The following is a 19,545-nucleotide window of genomic DNA, read 5'->3' as shown; positions in this document are numbered from 1 at the left end:
CTGTCTCTATCAGTGTTTATAAACGAAGATTAATGTGCGTTGTAAAATCTACAGTTGTTGAAATAACGCGCTGATATGTAAGTATCAATTTCCATTCTGATAAACGAAACCTAGCGTTCTTGACTTGATAGATAAAACAGACAGTGTCACTTTCAAAGAACTATTTTTGGAAACCAATCTTAGTAACGTGCATCGACAAACCTTTGAAGTTGATCATTGAAAATACATTTTCAAAACATTATGGATCGTAGAGAATAAGAAAGATTTAAAAAGTATGTCTCATCAGAGAAAAGTATGTCTTCTTGTACGGTATATATTGTGTCGATTACTTTATGAAGATGTCGAATGTAATCTACTTAATATATATATATATGAATATTGTTCACAACTTGTACATCGAAATGGATTTCAATATTAATAAGGTTGATATTTGGCCATTATATTTAATATAGATATACACAAAAGTCAATTCTCTTTATCCTCGAAAAGATGGAATCAACGTAGTTGTGTAAGAAATCGTAATGCAAGGATTCAATGTTTGTTTTTATTCTCTAATGTGAATCATAGTCGCTTTACAAAATATATTGTGCATGTGAAATATTTTCGTAGGTCCTATATCTAACAAAGGTTTCATCAAAATCGACTTGTGTAACTTGAATGTCTTGCTAGCGACTAATTGTGCAAGTAGATAATTAAAATAGAGTACTCTCTCCAAGCAGATTAGTATACGTGAATGTATTTATACGAAATATTCTTTCCACAATCAAACGTGTGCATCATTTCTTTGCATGTATTGAACGAATGATTAGTTTAGTAATGACGATTACTTTTAAAATACATACGAACGCGAATATGGTTGCCCAGTAGCGGATGAACGAAGTAACTATTATCGAGTAATATTTGAATGATAGAAAAATGACCCGTCGTTCCAAGAAAATAAAAATGCGATCGGGTTAAAAACTTCTCGATAACGGCCGTGTATTTTGGAGCGGATTTCTGCCGTTCGCGTTCGCTGATGAACACATCTCGTGGCGACCGGGTCGCCTAATCGAAGCACCGCAGTGGTGAACCGATGCGGCTGGTTCGAGAGTAATCGTGACACGGCTTCCGTGACACGAAGTGATAAGGACCGGGCCTTGACTCGGCCCCGGAGGCCGGCGGACGTCCCGCGAAAATAAATTTTCCGACCGCGCGCCGATTAGCGCGACTTCGTGACGTAAATTAGAGGTTGCTGCTCGTCCTGATCGCGGTCCGCTCGCAGGCCGAGCGTTTAACCACCGATAACCTCGCGAGCCAGCCTCGCCGCTCGTATGCGTAACACTTTCGATACCGTTATCACGACGCCGCCGCTCGCGTTTCCTGCCGACAATCTCGAAGCTGGAGCACCAAGCTCGGCGTCGATAGGCGCCCAGCGACACGAAACGCGACCAACGAGTCCGAAGTCGCCGGACCTGTAATTGCCCGGGAAGGATTTTTCGATTCCGTTTCATTTCTCGCGGACTCGCAATTAATGGTAAACGGTGATAATCATTTTTTAAACGCGGCGCGCGCACGCACCGGCGCGCCGCTGCAAACGTGGTGAAAGTTCCGTGCGAGCGCGCGATCCAGGCGCGCACTGCTAGGCGAGAAATAAATTACTTTTTACTCTTTTCCCCACCGGTCGCAAAAAAAAAAGGAAAAACGAAAAACACTAATGAGCATCCTGTGGATCTTTGACGGAATTGCACGTTCGCGGAGATTATTTAGTAAAAAGCAAAACGAACATTTCGCAGGAGCCTTCGGGCGAAAATTAAGTTGAAGTGATTTATCTAGCGCTAATTTATAGAGTATTTCAATTCGATCTGCAAAGAACACCGTAATGAACGGTAATCGAGCAAAATAAAAATGTTCTGTAAGAAAACGGACAGAAATGTCTAGTTTGCTTTCACAATTTCAATAAGTCGAAAATAATAGATTCGACATTCTTGGAGTCTTCCGATGTTCTTGCTGTTCCACGTAACAAAAAGGTACCCATTATGGAGCGCTTTTCAGACCGTATAAAAGTAAAAAATAATACGAATAAACTGGTAAAGTATCATGCGCGTACCTATTATGGAACACCGTTTCGTACCGTGTCCCCGTGATCCATATTCAATGTCCATATTCAATTTCAATTTGATGTACCCGTTCAAAAATAGTGACACTGAATATGAAGACACTGAACACAATATGGAACAGTATGTCCTTGTTTAGAAACACGCGTATTCGAGTGAACATTTTTTTCTGCTGTAGATTATTACGTAAACAGTATTGATGCGAGTGAATTTACGAAGAATAATGTTCAAGAATATGAATAGAAAATTTACATCCATTTTCGTACGCTGTATCTATTTGTTATTGTATTATTTGTGCTAATGTTTCAAGAAGGGGTCACAATCGAGCGGTGTTCCATAATAGGTACCTCGCTCGTTTTCGCGGTCTAAAAATCAGTTTGAAATATTATTTAGAAGATAGCAGTGTCTTCGAAAGAACTTTCGATTTTTACGGATTGACCTTCGAGAAGAACGCGCAAACATGATGTTTGATATTTTAAAGCGGTCGATTGCCAAGGTTAAGAACCTCTGCGTGAACCCCGAGGATCAGAATTTGTTTAAGACGGCACAAGCGGCACATTCATGCCCGAAACACGCGAGAACGGCGGATCGTTTAGACGTCGCGTAGCTGGCAGCGTGTCCCGCTAAAATCATCGCGTCGATTTATGCAAATCACGGTGTTCTACGCATCATAAACGCAAACAGAAAAAGAGAAGCGGCCCGGGTTCCGAGAAAAGAATCGCTAATCCCACTTCGCAGGTCCGGGCGTTAACAATCATTCTTTCTTCGGCCGTGAGCGCTCGTTGTAAAATCGTTTTTAGCACTTCCCCTTTATTGAACGACGAATTGTTTTACTGTTCGCTCGTCCGCGCGTCTCTGTCCGTCTTTCGTCGGCTCGTCTCCCGGCCGTTCCTTATATAAGTGGGTTCTGTTTACTTTGAAAACGCGGGCAAGACCGACCGGTGACCGGTCTTTCATCGGGAACAGGTAGCCTATGATGTATTGTGGCTGTATACGTGAATAGATGCAACATTGACGTCTGTCTCTCTGAATGAAACGCGTGAACCGGTCGACCGGCCGTTCTACGGCGAACACGAGCGCGCCTAACCGGGCTTATGGTGACTTCAACGCCTGCACAGGAGCTAAGACCCAGCCCGAATCTCCGCGCAGACTTCGACAGCCTTGTCTAGCCACGCGTTGAACTCTCTGCCTCCCGCTAACGTGTTTGTCAGCCGTATTGCTACCATTTCTTCGCAATTTCTTGACCTGGGCAAATTTTATCTGAAATGCAAATAGGAAATAAATATTTCTTCAGTTTTTAATACATGTTCAAGTTTTAGGTTATATGTTTATGCGTAAGCACGTGACTGTCGCGAGCTGGATTGGCAAGGGGTTAGTTTGAAATAAATAATGTAATTTCAAATAATCAACTATTTTGTTATTCTTTATTCGAAGTTTGACGAAAGAAACAATCCTCGAAATAATATGCAACAAAAGGATTTTATTCGAAGACGTTGCATGAGTTTGTTTGAACTGTTTCAGATAAATATTCAAATAATGTTAATTCAGAAGTGAGAGATCACAGGTATGGAAATCATTATAAAATCCTTGAATACGATGAAGAGACAAGAGGACTTAATAGACAGCCACGTGATGGCGAGAAGTGAAATTAGATTTAAAAATATGGTAAACTAGTAAGTGGCGACGAAGTTACACGGGATTACAAACAAATAAGAGATTATGCGAACCCAACAGTAAAATGGGGAAAGGTTCTCAAAGATCGCCTAAAAATTGATTTCCAGGACCGTGGCATTTCATAACGGCTAGATAGGTAAATGATTAGACTGTGGAATACACAAGCCTTTACTTAGGTACACGTTTAAGGCGGTGATATGCTTATTATCGTGACAGGCGTGGTTGGAATCTGTACAATTAATGTTTCAATCCGTAAAAATCATCTTACGCAACGAATTCATTAAACCGTACAAAGTTTGTTAAGTAAGCCGTACGAAATGTGAAAAATAATTGATAGCATGATGTATAGAAATTGTGGGAACATCGTTGCAATAATTTGCACGTGAATATTTGCTTAACTATTACGCGCGTGTCGAACAGGAGAAAATAAACAACGATTATACGATGTGGTAAGAAGCAGTTATATTATGTGAAAACTTGCGTGAGTATAATTTGAAGTCACGGAAAATTGACGGTGTTATATACCAGTTTACTGTTTCAATTTTTACAATCGCCTCGTATGAACATAAAATCTGTGCTTCGTGCACACCGTAGTTAAAATACGTTATATCGCAAAGCGAAGTCGCTAAATTCTAAGTCGCTAAACCTTCGACCACGCGGTCGGAGTAATCGGGTCAGTTTATGTCAACTGTAAGAAGCGTTTAACAGTTATCCAAAAAAAAGAAGAAGAAAGAAAAAACGACGCAAATCCGCGGCTAGCATAAGAACTGGAAAGTCAACAATTCGTCGTTCGAAAGCTAAGTTTTCCGAGACGCGGTCGCAATTTTTCATTCGTTTCGGAGAAACTCGCCGCGCCTGTACAATTTGAAGATAAAGCAAACACCGCGTCGGGTGGAAGATTTTCGCACTTCCCGCGGCCAATGACAAATGGCCTTTCAGCCGACGGGGCCGCGTACTTCACCGATAATAACTTGTCGCCGACCGCTCAGAAGGATGTGCGCAATTACGGGCGACACGACCTACGACAGAGTCGGTCGCGCACGTTTCCACTGAAAACAACCGGCGTGATGTATTTCCCGTTCGGATCGGCTGCCGCCCAAATAAAATAAACCTCGCGGACCAACGGTGTATACGAACAAACGATCTTGTAGCCATCTAATCGACTAATTCGCTCTTCCCTCCGCCGCGATACCTGCAATCCCTCTTCCCGCGGTTCTGTGAACCAAGCCGGTCGTGATCGATCGCCGATACCCGACACGATCGATCCTCGAATAATTTCCGTGAAAATCGATCTCGAGTAGAAGTCAGTGCGCGGAATTTTATGGACAATCGGATCCGGATTGAAAATCAAATCTGGTCTTGCGAAAAATATGTGACAGCTAATTAAGAGCTAAATTAATTTATTTCTAATGATTAGACAGAGAAAGCTGGTGTGACCAACATTTATGAGAACGCAATATATTTCGATTGACATCAAGATGGATACCGAGCGCGTTAAAGTAAACAGTTATCGATCGAATTGCATTGAAAATTAAACGATCTAGACGTTGATACAGTCGTTTCAGCATTTACGATTTCATTAGTTACGGTGAATCCTTTCAAAAGGAGAAATCGAGACACATCCTCGAGAGATATTGTATAGATTGTATGGCGAGATATTCGCGAGGAACGTCTGCAACGAACTGAAATTTTATGCAAATTTACGCATCACCGAACACGTTTGGAAACAAAAATTGCAGTCAAATTGTATCTTCTTCGTTAATGTTCTTGACGAATGGAGCATAAAATGAAACGACACTGGAACACCGTCATGAAGATTTCGAACAGAGTTCATTAATGCGTGCGGGCATCGACGATTTAAAATCGAAATAACATTCGCAGCATTTTCTTTACTGTTGTGTTAACCCAGATAGAAAAGACGTCTTAAAGACATCTGGACGTCTTAGAACCAAAACTAGACATCTCTAAGACATTTTAAGCTCATCTTTGCAGCACATATTATACCGGTAAAATGTTCTTCAAGGAGTTTTCTTATGGATAAAATTTAGCTTGGCACATTAATGATGTTACCATCTTCAACAGTAAACGTACCGAGGTCAAAAAGTGGTCGATATGCCTTATAAAAATTACAAGATAGAATTTATTTCAATTTTTCAGAATTTTTGTAACAGCGTGAATAGAGAAATGTAATCGACAATTTCTAATGAAATTATTAATAAAATCAAATACGTGAACTTGTTGTTCAGTTGACTGGTGATGGTAGATTTAGCGTTAAGATGCAACGAAGCACCGATAATCTCGTCAACTTCGACGATCACTATGCTAGTGGTATTTGAAAATTTCAGACGGTATTTGGTGCTCCGAACTGCGTATGCATATGCCACGTGTATGTATCGATAATTGCATTTTGGCCAACGTTTTGGAAGAAGGTAACCACCGTGAGCCGTAGGATGGAAGTGCTCGAAGCTGCGTCGTGGATCGGCCTCGGCTCTTCAAAATCCAATCAGTCCATGTTTCAATCACGGCCGGCTGGCCGGGCCCCCGAAAAGTGTCCGAGCGATTAATACGCAGTCATTCCTCCCGGTTGCACCCCGTTGGTCCCGGTGGTTCCACGTCGTAGCCATCGCGAGAGTTCGATCGGAGGCGGAAAAAAGTCAAGGTCGACGAAAAAGAGTCGGCTCGAAAACGTGGCCGCGGCTCGCTCCCTCCACCGTAGCTGGTCCGCGTTTCTCCTCCTCGTTGCTCTCGTTGGTCCGCCCACGCGGTTGCGTGCAACCACCCACGCGGTACGTGCACGCGTAACGACCAGGGCGACGACGATTCTCACGGGAACGCGTGCGTATTCAAATGATCGGCTGCGGTCCGCGGCGCTGTCACGAGGCGATCCCCTAATTACTCCCTGCTAAACATCGCGGCGGAACAACGTTCCGTCGTCGTCGTCGTTTCTCTCTCGCTCTCTCTCTCTCTCTCTCTCTCTCTCTCTCTCTCTTCGATTCCCGCTGGAGAGGAGCAATCGCGAGAATAATTTCCACGCGAGCCTCGCGCCTCTCTATACGAAGTTTATATATCTTTGAGGAGCGGATGGATCCCTCCCTGAGCAGGGTCGCATCGCGCGTTGTAGCCCGAGGCTGTCTTCTCTCGCTGGCTGCCCATTTTTCACGAGTCTCCGTCTCGCTCCCTCGCCCCGTTCCCCCGATCCCTCCCTCTCGCTCTTCCTCTCCGCGGACTTTTTTTCCTCTTTTAATTCCAACTCCTCCTTTTTCTCTTTTTAATCTCTCCCTTCGTGCGCGGCCGAAGAGGACCAAACAGGGAGGTAGCCGGACAGAGAGGGGCGAGCAGCGCCGAAAGAAAACGGTCGGACGAGGAGATGAGAGAGAGAGAGAGAGAGAGAGAGAGAGGGCGGCAGAGAGGAGGGACGCTGAAGACGTTTGTCTCGCTCGCTTATTTTCTCCTTCGCCTCTCCCGCTCCTTCTATCGGAACACACGCACCTCTGAGCCTGCTCTCTCTCAATCTCTCTCTCTCTTTCTCTCTCTCTCTCACACACACTTCATCTCCTCTCAACCTTTTCTTTCCATCCCTTCCCCCACAGCGACTTCTCTCGGTCGTTCGATCCCGGAGTCCATCTCCGCTCTTAGCTGCCCAGCAGCAGCAGCAGCAACGGCGCAGCGGCAGCAGAAGCAGCAGCAACGGCAGCATCGATCCTCTTCGTCGTCTGCGTGTCTATATACTCTCGCAGCGAGGCCCGTGCAACGGGGAATCAATAGCACGCACGTGTGTCTGTAGCTATATCGGTGCGTCTCGCTTCATCGTCTTCCTTTTCGGTCTTCCGCGTCCCTCTGTGCTACCTTTCGTCCCCTTCTTCTCCGCGTCTTCTTCTTTCTCCTCGCCATCTTCTTCTTCTTCTTCTCCTTCTTCTTATTCTTCTTCTCCTTCTTCTTCTTCTTCTTCTTCTTCATCGTCTTCTTCGTCTCCTTCTTCTTCTTCTAGGGGGTGTCGTTTTTTGCCGGTCGAGAGCAGCTTCATAGAACGTCTCGGTGGAATCTTCCCCTACTACCGGGCCCGATAAAAAGCTCGATAAAAGAGGGGAACGGCGTCTCGTATCTTCACCAGCCGCGTTCCCCGTTCGCGCCCCACCCTGCGAAGCTTCAGCGTGTGTACGCTCCGGCGTCGGGCGGGGGGTGGCGGAGGAGGAGGAGGAGGAGGAGGAGGAGGAAGGGCTGGGGGGACAAAGAGAAGACGAAGTGAAAGTCGAAGCCGAGCCAAACCGAGCCGAAGAATCCTTTTTTCCTCGGCCGATCGATAAACGCGGGCAGAGCCACGCACACGTGCCTTCCTCTCCGCTGTTCCGTTCACCTTGATGTCCGGAGCTCCGGCCGTGTACGCTGCGCGCGACCTTAGACGTCCGCGGGGACGTCTCCCGACGCGGCTCGCCGCGGCGCGACGCGGCGCGGCGTCTGGATATCCTTCTCAAGGTGGTAACGCGCCGAGAGAAAACGGGGCCCGGGTGTATCAAACGCTGTTGGCGAGGGACCAAAGAGGGCTGCGGACCCTCTGCGGGAGGGGAGAATTACGATAATCTACGTACACGCAGAGTGTCCTTCTTCTTCGCCCCCTCCCCTTGGCACCTCTATCTATCCCGTGAGCCGAGAGTCAGCACTCGGGGTATCCTTCTCAAGGTAGCGAGACGGAAAAGGAGAAAGCCCGGTCGGATCGATCGGACGAGGACGCGAACAGACGATAATACTCGGAGCATACGTGTGCGTGGTGCAGCGTCCTCGTTGCTCTCGCGCGGCCACGGAGCCAGGTATCCTTCTCAAGGTAGCAGAAGCGACGAGGAGCGAACGGCCAGGAGAGCAAGGAGGAACGGAGAACGCGGCGGAGACACGATAATGCCGGGTGGCCAAGAGCCCCGGCTGCCTGGCTGCCTCGTCGATGACTCGATGCTCTGTTTGTATCCGTGCAGGTCGCCGTAAGAGACGCTAGCCTCTTCTCTATCGAACCCGCGTGCCCGCCTGATCAGGCTGTCCTCGTTCCTCGTTGGCTACCTGCGCGCCGGCTATCCTGTCTCCTGATCCCTCCTCTCTCTCTCCGCTGTTTCGATGCTCTTGTCCTTCTCTAGCGTCTCACCTGAGCCATTACCGAGACGTCCAGCGGAGAGACGAAGACGTCTAGATCGCACGGAACGGCGAAGGAAGAGAGAGACCGGACGATCAGAGGAGCCGGAGGCCCTCTCCACGCCACCACTCCGCGGCTGGTATATACCTATCGCTGGATTCTCTTCGGGGCGGAGTGGGAGTAACGCCGTGAGACGGTGCTACAGGTAGAAGGCGAGAGGAAGCGGGACACCTGCGGCGAGACGCGGAGAGAGACAGAGAGGAGAGGAGCGTGGGGTTTGGAGCAGGACGGCCGATCAAAGGAGAAAGAGCCTAAATGGGGAGGCGTCGTAGGGTGGCCAGGTAAGCGAACGAAGAAGGATATAGGTGGCCGGGGCGAGAGCGAGGGAGAAGATTCGGGAGCGAGGGAGGCTGAGGAGGAGAGACGGAGAAACGTGTGTCCACGGTGGAAAGGAGACGGAGGATCGTTGCCGTGTGTGTGGAGGAGAGAAGAGAGGGGGGCACGAGACACGGAGCCGAGAGCGGGATGCTGGGAGGCGGCGGCGACGGCGGCCATGTTGCCGTATCCCGAGAGAAGAGAGAACGATCCGAGAGAGCACCGTGAGGCTGGTTCGTTTGTTGCTTGCAGCGGCTGCCCAAACTTTGGGCGGTTTAATTCTACCTGTTGGGCCGTACAGTTCGGGGTTGTGCATCGTTCCACCCTCGTCAGAATCCACGATCCAGCTGCGGGAGCATCGGGTGGTTCACGCTGTTCCTCGGTCGCGGTGAAGTAACCGATCGCGTTCGATCCCCGGCGACGATGTCGTCGCGGTCTGGGTCGTTACCGTCGTCGACGTCGCCGCTGTCGTTGTCGTTGTTGTTGTTATCGTTACCGTCGTCGTCGTCGTCGTCGTCGTCGTTGTCGTCGTCGTCGTCGTTCTCGACGTGGTCGTGGTCGTTGCCGTTGTCGTCGCGACCGTCGTCGTTCCCGTCGCCACAGTCTCGGCGAGCGTGCGCGTGTGCCTGAAGCCGGTGTACAAGTGTGAATCGCGGACAGACGATCCGATCCGGTTTGGAAAAAACCTCCTCGTGACTCGTTTCGAAGAGGGGTGGTGCGCGAAAGGAACGATACCGCGGTGACTGGTTCGACGGATGCGACACGTTCCGCGACGGAACAGAGTAGCAAGGAGAATGCGGTGCCGCGGAGTGAAAATTTTGTGAGTTTCACGGTGCTACTACGGTACGCGAGCGAGGATTCGATCGATCGTGATCCGTGTTCTTCTGTGTCCCCGCGAAGAACACGACGATAGATAGACAGAAAGAGAGAGAGAGAGAGAGAGAAAGAGAGAGAGAGAGAGTGGGAGTGGGAGAAAGAGAAAAAAGAAAGAGTGAAAGAGAGAGAGAGAGAGAGAGAGTGGACTCGAACTCGGACAAATAAATAAACGAAAGTGAGAAAAAGAAGAGACGTACGCGAAGGTGGAGCGAAAAGAAACTACCGAATCGGGGGAGAAAGACAGTCTAGGGTGAAGAGGGATAAAAGGGCACCCGCGATTGGGCGCCCTTTGGAGAAGAGGAGCTCCGACCCCGACGAAACCGCTAAATACGCGGTGGGACGCCTCGGTCCGCGGCGAAGGTGGTGACACTATCATCCGTTGAGATGTGATCCGGAACACAGGAGGGACGTTTAGTAGTTTGTAGTTGGCCCCCTCCCCACCCCACCCCACCAAGCACCCCCGTATACCACCCTACCATTCTCTCTATACCACCTTCTTCCACTCTCCGCGTTACTACATGCACACATGCGTACCACGACCGCGCGCACCAGATCATCCGCTTCGTACCGACGCACAACGATAAATAGATACGTACGTCGGTACAGCCACCGATCGGCCGAAGATCACTCGACGAGCACACGGACGCGCCACGATATATTTCTTCTCTCGCAGCGACTATTTCCCTCCATGTTTTTCGAGCCACCTACCCCCACCCCCACCACCAACCTCCCACGGAGAAGTGAGTATTCTCTCTTTTCGAATACGGTATTGTCTCCGGCTTCTCTCGGAGGAGGCCGACCTCCTCGCCGCGGATGTTCACCGGCTACCTGCGCGGTGACGCACAGGTGATGCGCAGGTGACCCGCCGGTAAACAAGTCGATCGTCGAGACGCTCCGGGACCATCCGAGGATCTCCGGACCATTCTCGAGCTGGCCAACCCTTCGGCGATCGGATCGCTGCATTATTCAATGGATCGATCTCCTTTGTCTCTCTCTCCGTGTCTCGATCCTTACCGTTCGAACATTATTACAAAATCGAGACGAATGGAAGGTATTAACTGCTACGCAATTCGAGATGACGGAGGAATAGCGCGCCGATTATTTTTCTGTTTTTTTTTCTTTTTTCTAACGCAACGGTTTCGCGATATACCAGAATCGAATTACACGGTCGAATAAATTGCCGGTTACCGGGTTGTTTTCTTTCTTTTCATCTTCGATCTCTACTCTATCCTTCTCCTTCTCGCTCTTTTCGATCAGCGATTGCATGTATCCGCGAAATCGGCGACGATTAGCATATGCGCCGCGGTAGAGTGAATGGAAGCCCCTACAGCGAATATAATTGGCCCCGGTTTATGGTATCCACTAATGGACGTCGCCCCGAATGCAACGCGTTCCTTTCCCCCCTCCTCCAGTTTATATAACGCGGCGTCGAGGAACGACAGGCATTTCGAGAACATTCTCGAATAATCCACGCAGTCCACACACCGATACTCTTTCTCTCTTTCTCGTTTTCTCCACACACCTCTCTCTTTCTCTCACTCTCTCTCTCTCTCGCTCTCTCTTTCTCTCTCTTTCGCTCTGTCTATCTCTACCTCTAGCCTTCATCCGTACCTCTCTTTCTCCGAGAGACACGTGCTAATCGCTTAGCCCACGTAAAGCGCCTTGGTTCGGAAACCAAGGATCTTTCCCACAACCGAAACTCGCCACTGATTCTCACTCCCGGATCACTGAACCGGAGGACACCGCCTCCGCGAGGCCTCAGGTAGCTCGGACGAGGCTCGTCTTCGACTCCAAGCCGGAGGAGTCGGGAACGAGAGACAAAGGTGTATCCGCGAAACGAGCAACAGCCTCGAATCGACTTGGACTCGCTGCGGTAGATCCGACGGGCCCTTCCCCGACCCCAAAGAAAAAGGGAGGCTAGAACTTGCACTGGTGTCTCTTGACAATCACTATCGAAATCACTGAGGATGATCACTGGGCGACCTGGTCCGGCGATCAGGTCCGCGCTACGGTCACCGCGGGTGTCGTCGCACGCGGTGGCTGCTCTGTCAGAGCCGCGGAACAGGACAGTTTGTTCGCTGATGATCATTCGAGGCTGCCGAGGAGAGGCTCTCTCGTTCCTCTTCGCTCGGCGAGTCCTCCGTCTCCGGAGGCATCGACCACTGACGCGACGCGAGGGAGTACAGGTACTTGAAATACAAACGGACCCACGGAGGTGGGTCCAATCTGATGCAGGGTTCCCTTTGAGAATCAGGTTAGACCGGCCGAACCTGCTCCTCTGGCTTCTCGTCTCCGGTCCGCGGTTGTATACCGGCTTGGTGTACCTACTCCTTCTCCCCAGTCGCCCCAATCTCCTTCTTCCGCGTAGTAGGTAGGCTACCTACCTACTTCCCGCCACCCTCTTCAGCAGCTTCTTCTCCCTCTCTCTCTCTCTTTCTCTTTCTCTCTCTCTCTCTCTTTCTCTCTTGCTCTCTGGCTCACCTTCTGCGGGTCTAGCTCATCTCGCACCTCTTCGTTGCCTTCCTTGCACTTCGATTACCGAAGACAACGCTGGTCGCTCTCATCGGAGTCCAACGGTCACCAAAAGATACCGGCGATACTGCCCTCTGGCTAGCTTGATCTCCTCCCTCTTGTACTTTGGCTCCACTTCGGCACACTCGGCTCGTCTTCCACATTCTTCGAGGTCTTATCTCGCTTGCCAGATCGAACGATGATCATTCACCAGAATCCAACGATGAGCGGGGCACGCCTACGCGTGAAATAGCTGTGGAATGTCTCGACCTAGCTCTCCGGTTCACCTAGCTTATCTCGTACTTCGTGGTTCGAAGAAAGACGATCGTCGTCCACCAGGATCCAACGACGAATAGGGGACATCCAGACCCGTGATACGTTCGTTCTCGATGGTTTTTCTCTTGCTCCCGTGGCTCATCTTCTGTCCGTCGAGCATTCCTCGAGGTCTTGCTTTCGATTAGCAGACGGAACTACGATAGTTCATCGGAATCCAATGGCGGAGAAGTACACTCGGACCGTGAACCAGCTACGGAATGTTCGTTCTCGATGATCTTCCTCTTGCTTTCCGGTTTACCTCCCTTGCTTCGCGATGATCGTACTCCTCGATCATTCCGTTCCGCAGAGTCCAGCGCCGAACAGGGGACACCTCTGTAGGTGCGCGCCGGTGGAAAACCGTTCTGCAAAAGTTGTCCGTCGCGGAACGTTCGTTCTCGATGGTCCGGCCTGCTGGTTACGTCTATTATTACACCTGTCTATCCGTCAGTCGGTAGCGGTCGCGAGCTGAATTCCAGTTTTACGTGGCTGCTGCCCTCCTTCAAGCGCCGCGCCGCGCCGCACCGCGCCGCGGCGTCGGAGCGGAGGTAGTAGGAGGAGATGAACGAGCCAGGAGAGAAGAGGGAACCAACTGGTTTCGCTAACTATCCACCTGGACGCGGCACGGCGGCGCGCTGAAGATGTAGAATTCGTGGTGTCCGACTGGTTTGGCCAACATCCGAACGGATTCCCGGCCAGACGGAGACCGGGCATGCACGGCCACGTGATAACTGAATCAACCATCGAACCTGCTATTCAACCTCTCCTTCGGCGTTGTCCGCGCGCGACGGAACCGCGCCGCGTCGCTTCGCGGTCGAGCGTACACCCGAGGCGGACAAACACGCGCCGCCACGCCGCCGCCGCCTTACCCCGATGGCCTTCCTGATTCCGCCGCGATCTCGTTCTTCCGGCCGGGACGTCAACCTGACTTGCCCGGCAAAAATGCGGCTCTCCCGGCTCTTCCTGTTAAGCTTGACTTATTCTTCTCCGTCTTCTTGTTATTCTTGTTCGCCGATAGCAGGCCGGTTCAACGGCTTCCTTCGTTCCTCCCTTACCGGAGGAGCCACGGGCATCTCCATGGTGTTTAGGGAAGGAAGGGACTACCGAATGAAACGTGTTTCTCTGTTTCAACTTTTCACTCTCGCCAGGCCTGTCCGTCTGTCTCTCCGTCTGTACGTCCGTCTGTCCGTCTGTCTGTCTCTTCGACGCCGGTTTATTACACCTGTCTATCAGAGCCGCGACCGCGAAACCGTTTCCAGTTTGACGTGCTCCGTAGCCAGTTTGAAATGAATGGAACACGGCGAACCCGGCTGGTCCCGCTGATTGCACGTTGTGCAATCGGAACATGCGATACATGCGCGTGCGCGCTCGCGCTCGCGCTCGCGAGCACCGAGCCTCCGAGATTAGCCGCTGCATCTTTTTACCACGACGTCCGCTTCTTTCGAAAGATCGATCGGTTCAACGACTCGCGGGATCATTTGTTCTTTCTCGTTCTTGTCCGTTCTGTCTGTTTGGTTCGCAGGTCCTCTTTCGACGCATGCTACTCAGAACCTCCGTTAATGACGTGCCATACCGCAGCCTGTGATACACGCTACCCCATGCATAGAGTCATTCGATTCGCGTAGTAGTCAGTTTAGTCGACCGATAGGGATACACACGGGGCCATCGGCGCGCCGAGAAGACGCCGACGACGCCGCTACATTGTGACAAGCTGATCCTACAGGACGCCACGATACGGCGAGGAAAGAGAAGCGGAAGACAGCGCAGGAGAATGTCGACTTGCACCGACGAGGCCGACAACGCACCCCTGCACATGCAGGAGGCTCTGTCCCCGGTTAGTGCGATCACTTTCTCACTTTTATTGTCGGGTCGTACCAGATGCTCGTGCCGCGACCGGCGATATCGAGCTCTGCCGATTCTGAAATGCATGTAGAAGGTACAAATTTATCTTCTCTTTGGAGAATTATCATAACGTCAAATGCCTTTAGTCTTTTTATGCTTTTGGTCTATTTTATTTCATCTGGTCATTCTTGTTTTAAATGCATTCTATCGGCAGCCTAGTTACCATTCTATGGGGTTGAACGAATAATACATTTATGCAGTATCATGTTGCCATTGTTTTAAGCGTTTCAAGATTATAATTCAAACAGCCGATGTCATTTGTCACAAATTTCCGAAGTTAATGTTTGAAAGACATTAACCACCCCTGGCAATCAGTTAGGCACAAATTTAACCTGCGATCTAATTTATAAACAATCTATAAACAAATCTATATACAAAGTCCGGTTTAACCCCTTGCCATACTTGGACGAGTCCGACTCGTCACGAAAATTTAGTATAGTTGTTATTCTGTCCTTTAAAATTGGAATCAAATTCTAATCTCTTGTCATCAATATTTAAGCATTTCAGTAAACTTAGTCACACACACACGCACACACACACACACACGCGCACACACACACACACACACACACACACACACACACGACAAGCTTCAATTTTCTTTCCCTACTAAGAATTTATTGCAATGGAAAAATATTTAATCGCAGTAACTGCGAAGAAAATGGTATGTCAAGGGGTTAATCGAAACGAGAACACGGCGGCCTTCGGTCCTCGGAAAACCGTTTCAAAAGGAAGCGAAAACAAGACGAGCCGAGAAATCGATCCAGAAATAGAACCGGCAGAACCACTCCGCTTGTCATTATCCCCGAAATATTCGAAATCAGGACTGAAAGGCTTATTCACACCCCGTGACGCACCGCGTTTCGCGTCGAATCGCGAGTGCAGCGTGACTGCGGGAGTCGTCGTCGGGGGTGACTGTCGGACAAAAGCGTGACGCACGCGAGAAGTCCCAGTCGAATTCGACAACGGAACCGGGAATAAACGTGGTCGATCGAGCAGCAAATTAACCGAACGGAGAAAAAAAAAGAGAGGAGAGGAGCACCGAAAGAATACAAGCGGTAGGCGATCTCTGTTCGTCGCTCGCGGGCCGGAAGATTGACAGCCGATCCTCAATCTTTCGGTCTCCGTGCAGACTCGTCCATCACTCGCCAAACCTTGGCGTCTCAGGGTCGGTCCCAGAAGTTCCCCGACGCCGCGCCGGACGAACAGCACAACTGGCAATAATCTTACGGTCCGCCATTCTCGTTATTTCGCGCAACGGGTGGTACCGCGCCGGGGTGGTGCGGCGAGAGGGGCGGAGAGGAGAAAGAGGAGAGAGGCGAGAGAGGAGAGAGAGAGAGAGAGAGAGAGAGAGGAAGCTCGGGGGCGAGAAAGAAAGAGAAAGGGAGGAAGGTCAACCGATGACCCGCACGAAACGCCGGCCATGAGGTATGATTGCATTCCGTGAATTGTCGAAATCGAATGGGGCGTGGATGCAAGACCTCCGCGTCGTTAATCACGATCCCCTCGATTCATCCCCCTCTCACGCCGCGCCGCGGCGAAAAATCCGCCGGCCCGCCTGACACGGTATTTATATTCATCCGAATCTACTCTAAGCGCATTAACCGCGTCCCCGGCTCAACCAGCCGAATTTCTGCCCGAAATTTACAGCTTCCACCGGGACAGAATCTGGAATTTAAGCCTTCCGTTTCAGTGCGCGCTTAATGGATCAGCCGAGTCGCGAACCGCTCGGATGTCCGCCATTCTTAACCCATTCGCATCCGCAAGAAGAATAATCCGCGCGTGATAGTTCGCTATCACCAGCTGCGGTGTAGTCTGCATGATGCGCACTTGTTCGTGACTTCGTTGTGATACGGGTGGAGTGACGGAGTACTCATCTCCGTGGTGACAGTTAATTAATTTTGCATCTAGTCTTAAAACATAATTGGTATTTATATTCATTAATCACTAATTAGTAATCTTAAACGATCGCGATGTTTTCTTCTCATCTCTTCGTTCTTTTAAACACTGTTTATACGAAATTCTATATACACACTACTAATCTATGTGTATTGCAAACTATACAAACTATATATATTTTGCAAACTATAACTATATAAATCTATATCTATTGCATTACTCCTCGGCGGATATTGTAAACTATATATATAGTTTACAATATTCGTAGTATAACAATATATAATTATATATATATATATATAGTTTTATTTATATAGTTAAATTATGTATATTGCAAACTATAACTATATAAATCTATATCTATCGCATTCCTTTTCTCCAGTAAATAGATAAATCATTCGAATCAACGCAAGTCGATTGACAGTCCTCGGGGGATATTGTAATTATTGTTGAAGAAATTCGGAATAATGTCGAGAGAAGAGAAAAATATTCTACCTTTCTTGAATGGAAAATTTACATAATTTCGTGCGTTCCTCGCGAGTAGGATAAATTAGCGAGTATATTCGCGGTAGAATACTGCTGTATATACTGAAAGTTCTCCCAAGAAGTAGGATCGTCTACAAAGAAAATCATACAATCGTAATCCTGTGAAACCAATAGGCATGTGATTGGCTGAAAGCGTATCCGAAGAACACTGTAGGGATAATTATGTTTACGTTGGCTATATAAAAGACTTTTAAGATGCTTCTCAAAAGTTGATTAGTTCTTGCCTTCGAATGATAATACCCCGTCACAGAAATTACAAAACTATCCTTCATATGACGTTCGAAGGATTTACTACATGAAATGATGTACCACAAACAACGTACACTCCCGTCCATAAGTATGTAAACAGTTTGTACTTTGCACTCTATTAGAGAATACATTTTATCAATAATGTATTTAATATATTTCACGAATACACGTCGTTTCGTATAGTTCGATCATATTGTCTATCATTTGTTCGTTAAAAGTGGTAATTGTCGGCATACGGACGATGGAGTGCATGGTAAAATGTCGCAGAAATAAATGGTACGATATACAGTAATGTCTCTCTAATTGACGCACAGATTGTGCCTAAAAATGGACAATTTGGGAAGAGGAGATACAATTATTCGAGCCTTGTAGCTCATTTTTATAGTTGTTGACAATTCGTAACTATAAAAATGAGCCGCAAGGCTCGTACAATCGCATCTCCTCTTCCAAAATTATCCACTTTTGTGGACAATCCGAGCGTCAATTAGAGAGACATTACTGTATCACGCGATTTACCAAACATTGTTTACGCGTTTCAACGATTACGGAGACAGCGAAGACAATGAATCTCCGAGAACGTGATCTAAATTAGCGTGTATAGAATCTTCGGTAAAATTCTTGAATAGCCTGGCGGGTTTATGGGTCGTTTTCGGTGTCCCCGAACGAATTCCAATACTCCATCGAGCAAAGTGATATATATATATATTCTCGCCCCGACGGCCACTCCTCGACGCCGAGAAGCCTGAAAAGATTTTCACTGTCACCTGGCCGCAGGTTTTTAACCTGACAATGGTATACCTGTCGCTTAAAAAGTGAAACTCCTGCCGGACGAAAGCCCGTTATTTGCGTGGCGTTGCTCCACAATGTGAACGTCTACGCGCGGTATAAGCGGCTCCCCTAAGATTCTTACGGGGGACCGGCCATTACGGCCAAATCCCCGTGGAATTATTACAGTTGATTTCGCTGCCACTGCGCCGCTGTGCCGGCCGGCGTTCCCAACGATGATATAATTTATGATAATGCGTTTGCCTTTACGTCGCTGCGCGCAGCCGATCGACGTGGCCGTCAAGTTCGTATTTATTACTGCCGCGCGAATCGACTACGATTCGCTTCGCGGAATTTCAGCGGATTTAATTCGGTGTACGGCGGCGGTCGCCGCCATTTTGTTCGGCGAGAATGCTTCGTTAAACGCGTCGCGACACGAAACAATAATTGCAATGTAAAACTGTTTGTTGGATCTTGGCGCTGGTTACACGACATTCACAATGCCTGGAATAGTATCGTAACAATTATTTACTCTGGCTTCTCATTCGTGCGTATCGGTCGATCAAATTTCGTGTTGGCCATTGTCCATTAGTCAGCGCAGAGTTTGCAACAGTGAAATACAATGTGGCATAATTTCGAATGGAAAATAGATGTCAAACATAATTACAGCGGACTCTCTGCCAGTGGTTGTGCTCGTCACTTCTGTGTAGGATGTCCGTATGATACGCGCGGTTGCTCGTTGTTCGAGTCCTTCAAATATTGTTTCATAGTACTTGAGACATTGTTTCATTTGAAAGTATGATCGCTGCCTAGTGAAAACGAGTTGAACAGAATCTAGCAGCGCTACCGCGGCTTTAGAGGTCCGGCAGATTATACGGTTCGTATGATCCTTTCAGGTACATTCTTTCAAGTACACTCTTTCAATTATGTTCATTCAAGCACCAAGCAATTCGAGAACACTTTACTCTTACAGATTCGCATGCGGTGTAATCGACAAGGTCTAGAACCAAACGAAAACTCGTACGTTTTAAGAGTTTCCTCAAGCTTCGAATGAAATGAGAAGCTCGTTAAAATTCTCCGTGTTTGCTTCTGCATCGAGTACTAGAAAATCGAGTACAAAACCGAGTAATTCAAGTTGGCTCTCACAGTTTTGTGTTCTTTGCAATCGGCAAAGTCTAGCATCGAAGAAAGATTTGAACATCTTAACTCTTTATAGACTGACATTTT

At 48.5% G+C, this 19,545-nt stretch overlaps 1 protein-coding gene and 1 long non-coding RNA gene across 6 annotated transcripts in view; one reads left to right on the top strand and one right to left on the bottom strand.

The window, feature by feature from the left end:
- Positions 1 to 530: 530 nt before the first annotated feature.
- Positions 531 to 19,545, bottom strand: part of LOC117227645 (uncharacterized) — a 127,133-nt gene continuing 108,118 nt past the window's right edge. Inside the window, exons 1-2 of one of the 3 annotated variants that reach the window (XR_004492117.2) lie at positions 11,746 to 11,886; positions 531 to 3,353 (exon numbers count right to left, since the gene is read on the bottom strand). This is a non-coding gene — a long non-coding RNA (uncharacterized LOC117227645). Of the gene's footprint in view, positions 3,354 to 6,204; positions 9,356 to 11,745; positions 11,887 to 19,545 lie in introns of those variants that run through there. The other 2 variants (XR_013034017.1, XR_013034016.1) reach the window with 2 other exon arrangements.
- Positions 9,395 to 19,545, top strand: part of grh (grainy head) — a 242,857-nt gene continuing 232,706 nt past the window's right edge. Inside the window, exons 1-2 of one of the 3 annotated variants that reach the window (XM_033483081.2) lie at positions 9,395 to 10,874; positions 14,480 to 14,791. In XM_033483081.2, the coding sequence (XP_033338972.2) occupies positions 14,729 to 14,791 (63 nt within the window). In that variant the 5' untranslated portion in view covers positions 9,395 to 10,874; positions 14,480 to 14,728. Of the gene's footprint in view, positions 12,321 to 14,479; positions 14,792 to 19,545 lie in introns of all 3 variants that reach the window. The other 2 variants (XM_033483077.2, XM_033483079.2) reach the window with 2 other exon arrangements.

This window comes from Megalopta genalis, chromosome 8 (genome assembly GCF_051020955.1).
Source record: "Megalopta genalis isolate 19385.01 chromosome 8, iyMegGena1_principal, whole genome shotgun sequence".
Classification (NCBI taxonomy): Eukaryota; Metazoa; Arthropoda; class Insecta; order Hymenoptera; family Halictidae; genus Megalopta; species Megalopta genalis.
The sequence above is the reverse complement of the archived record's forward strand: the minus strand, read 5'-3'. Positions and strand labels throughout refer to the sequence as shown.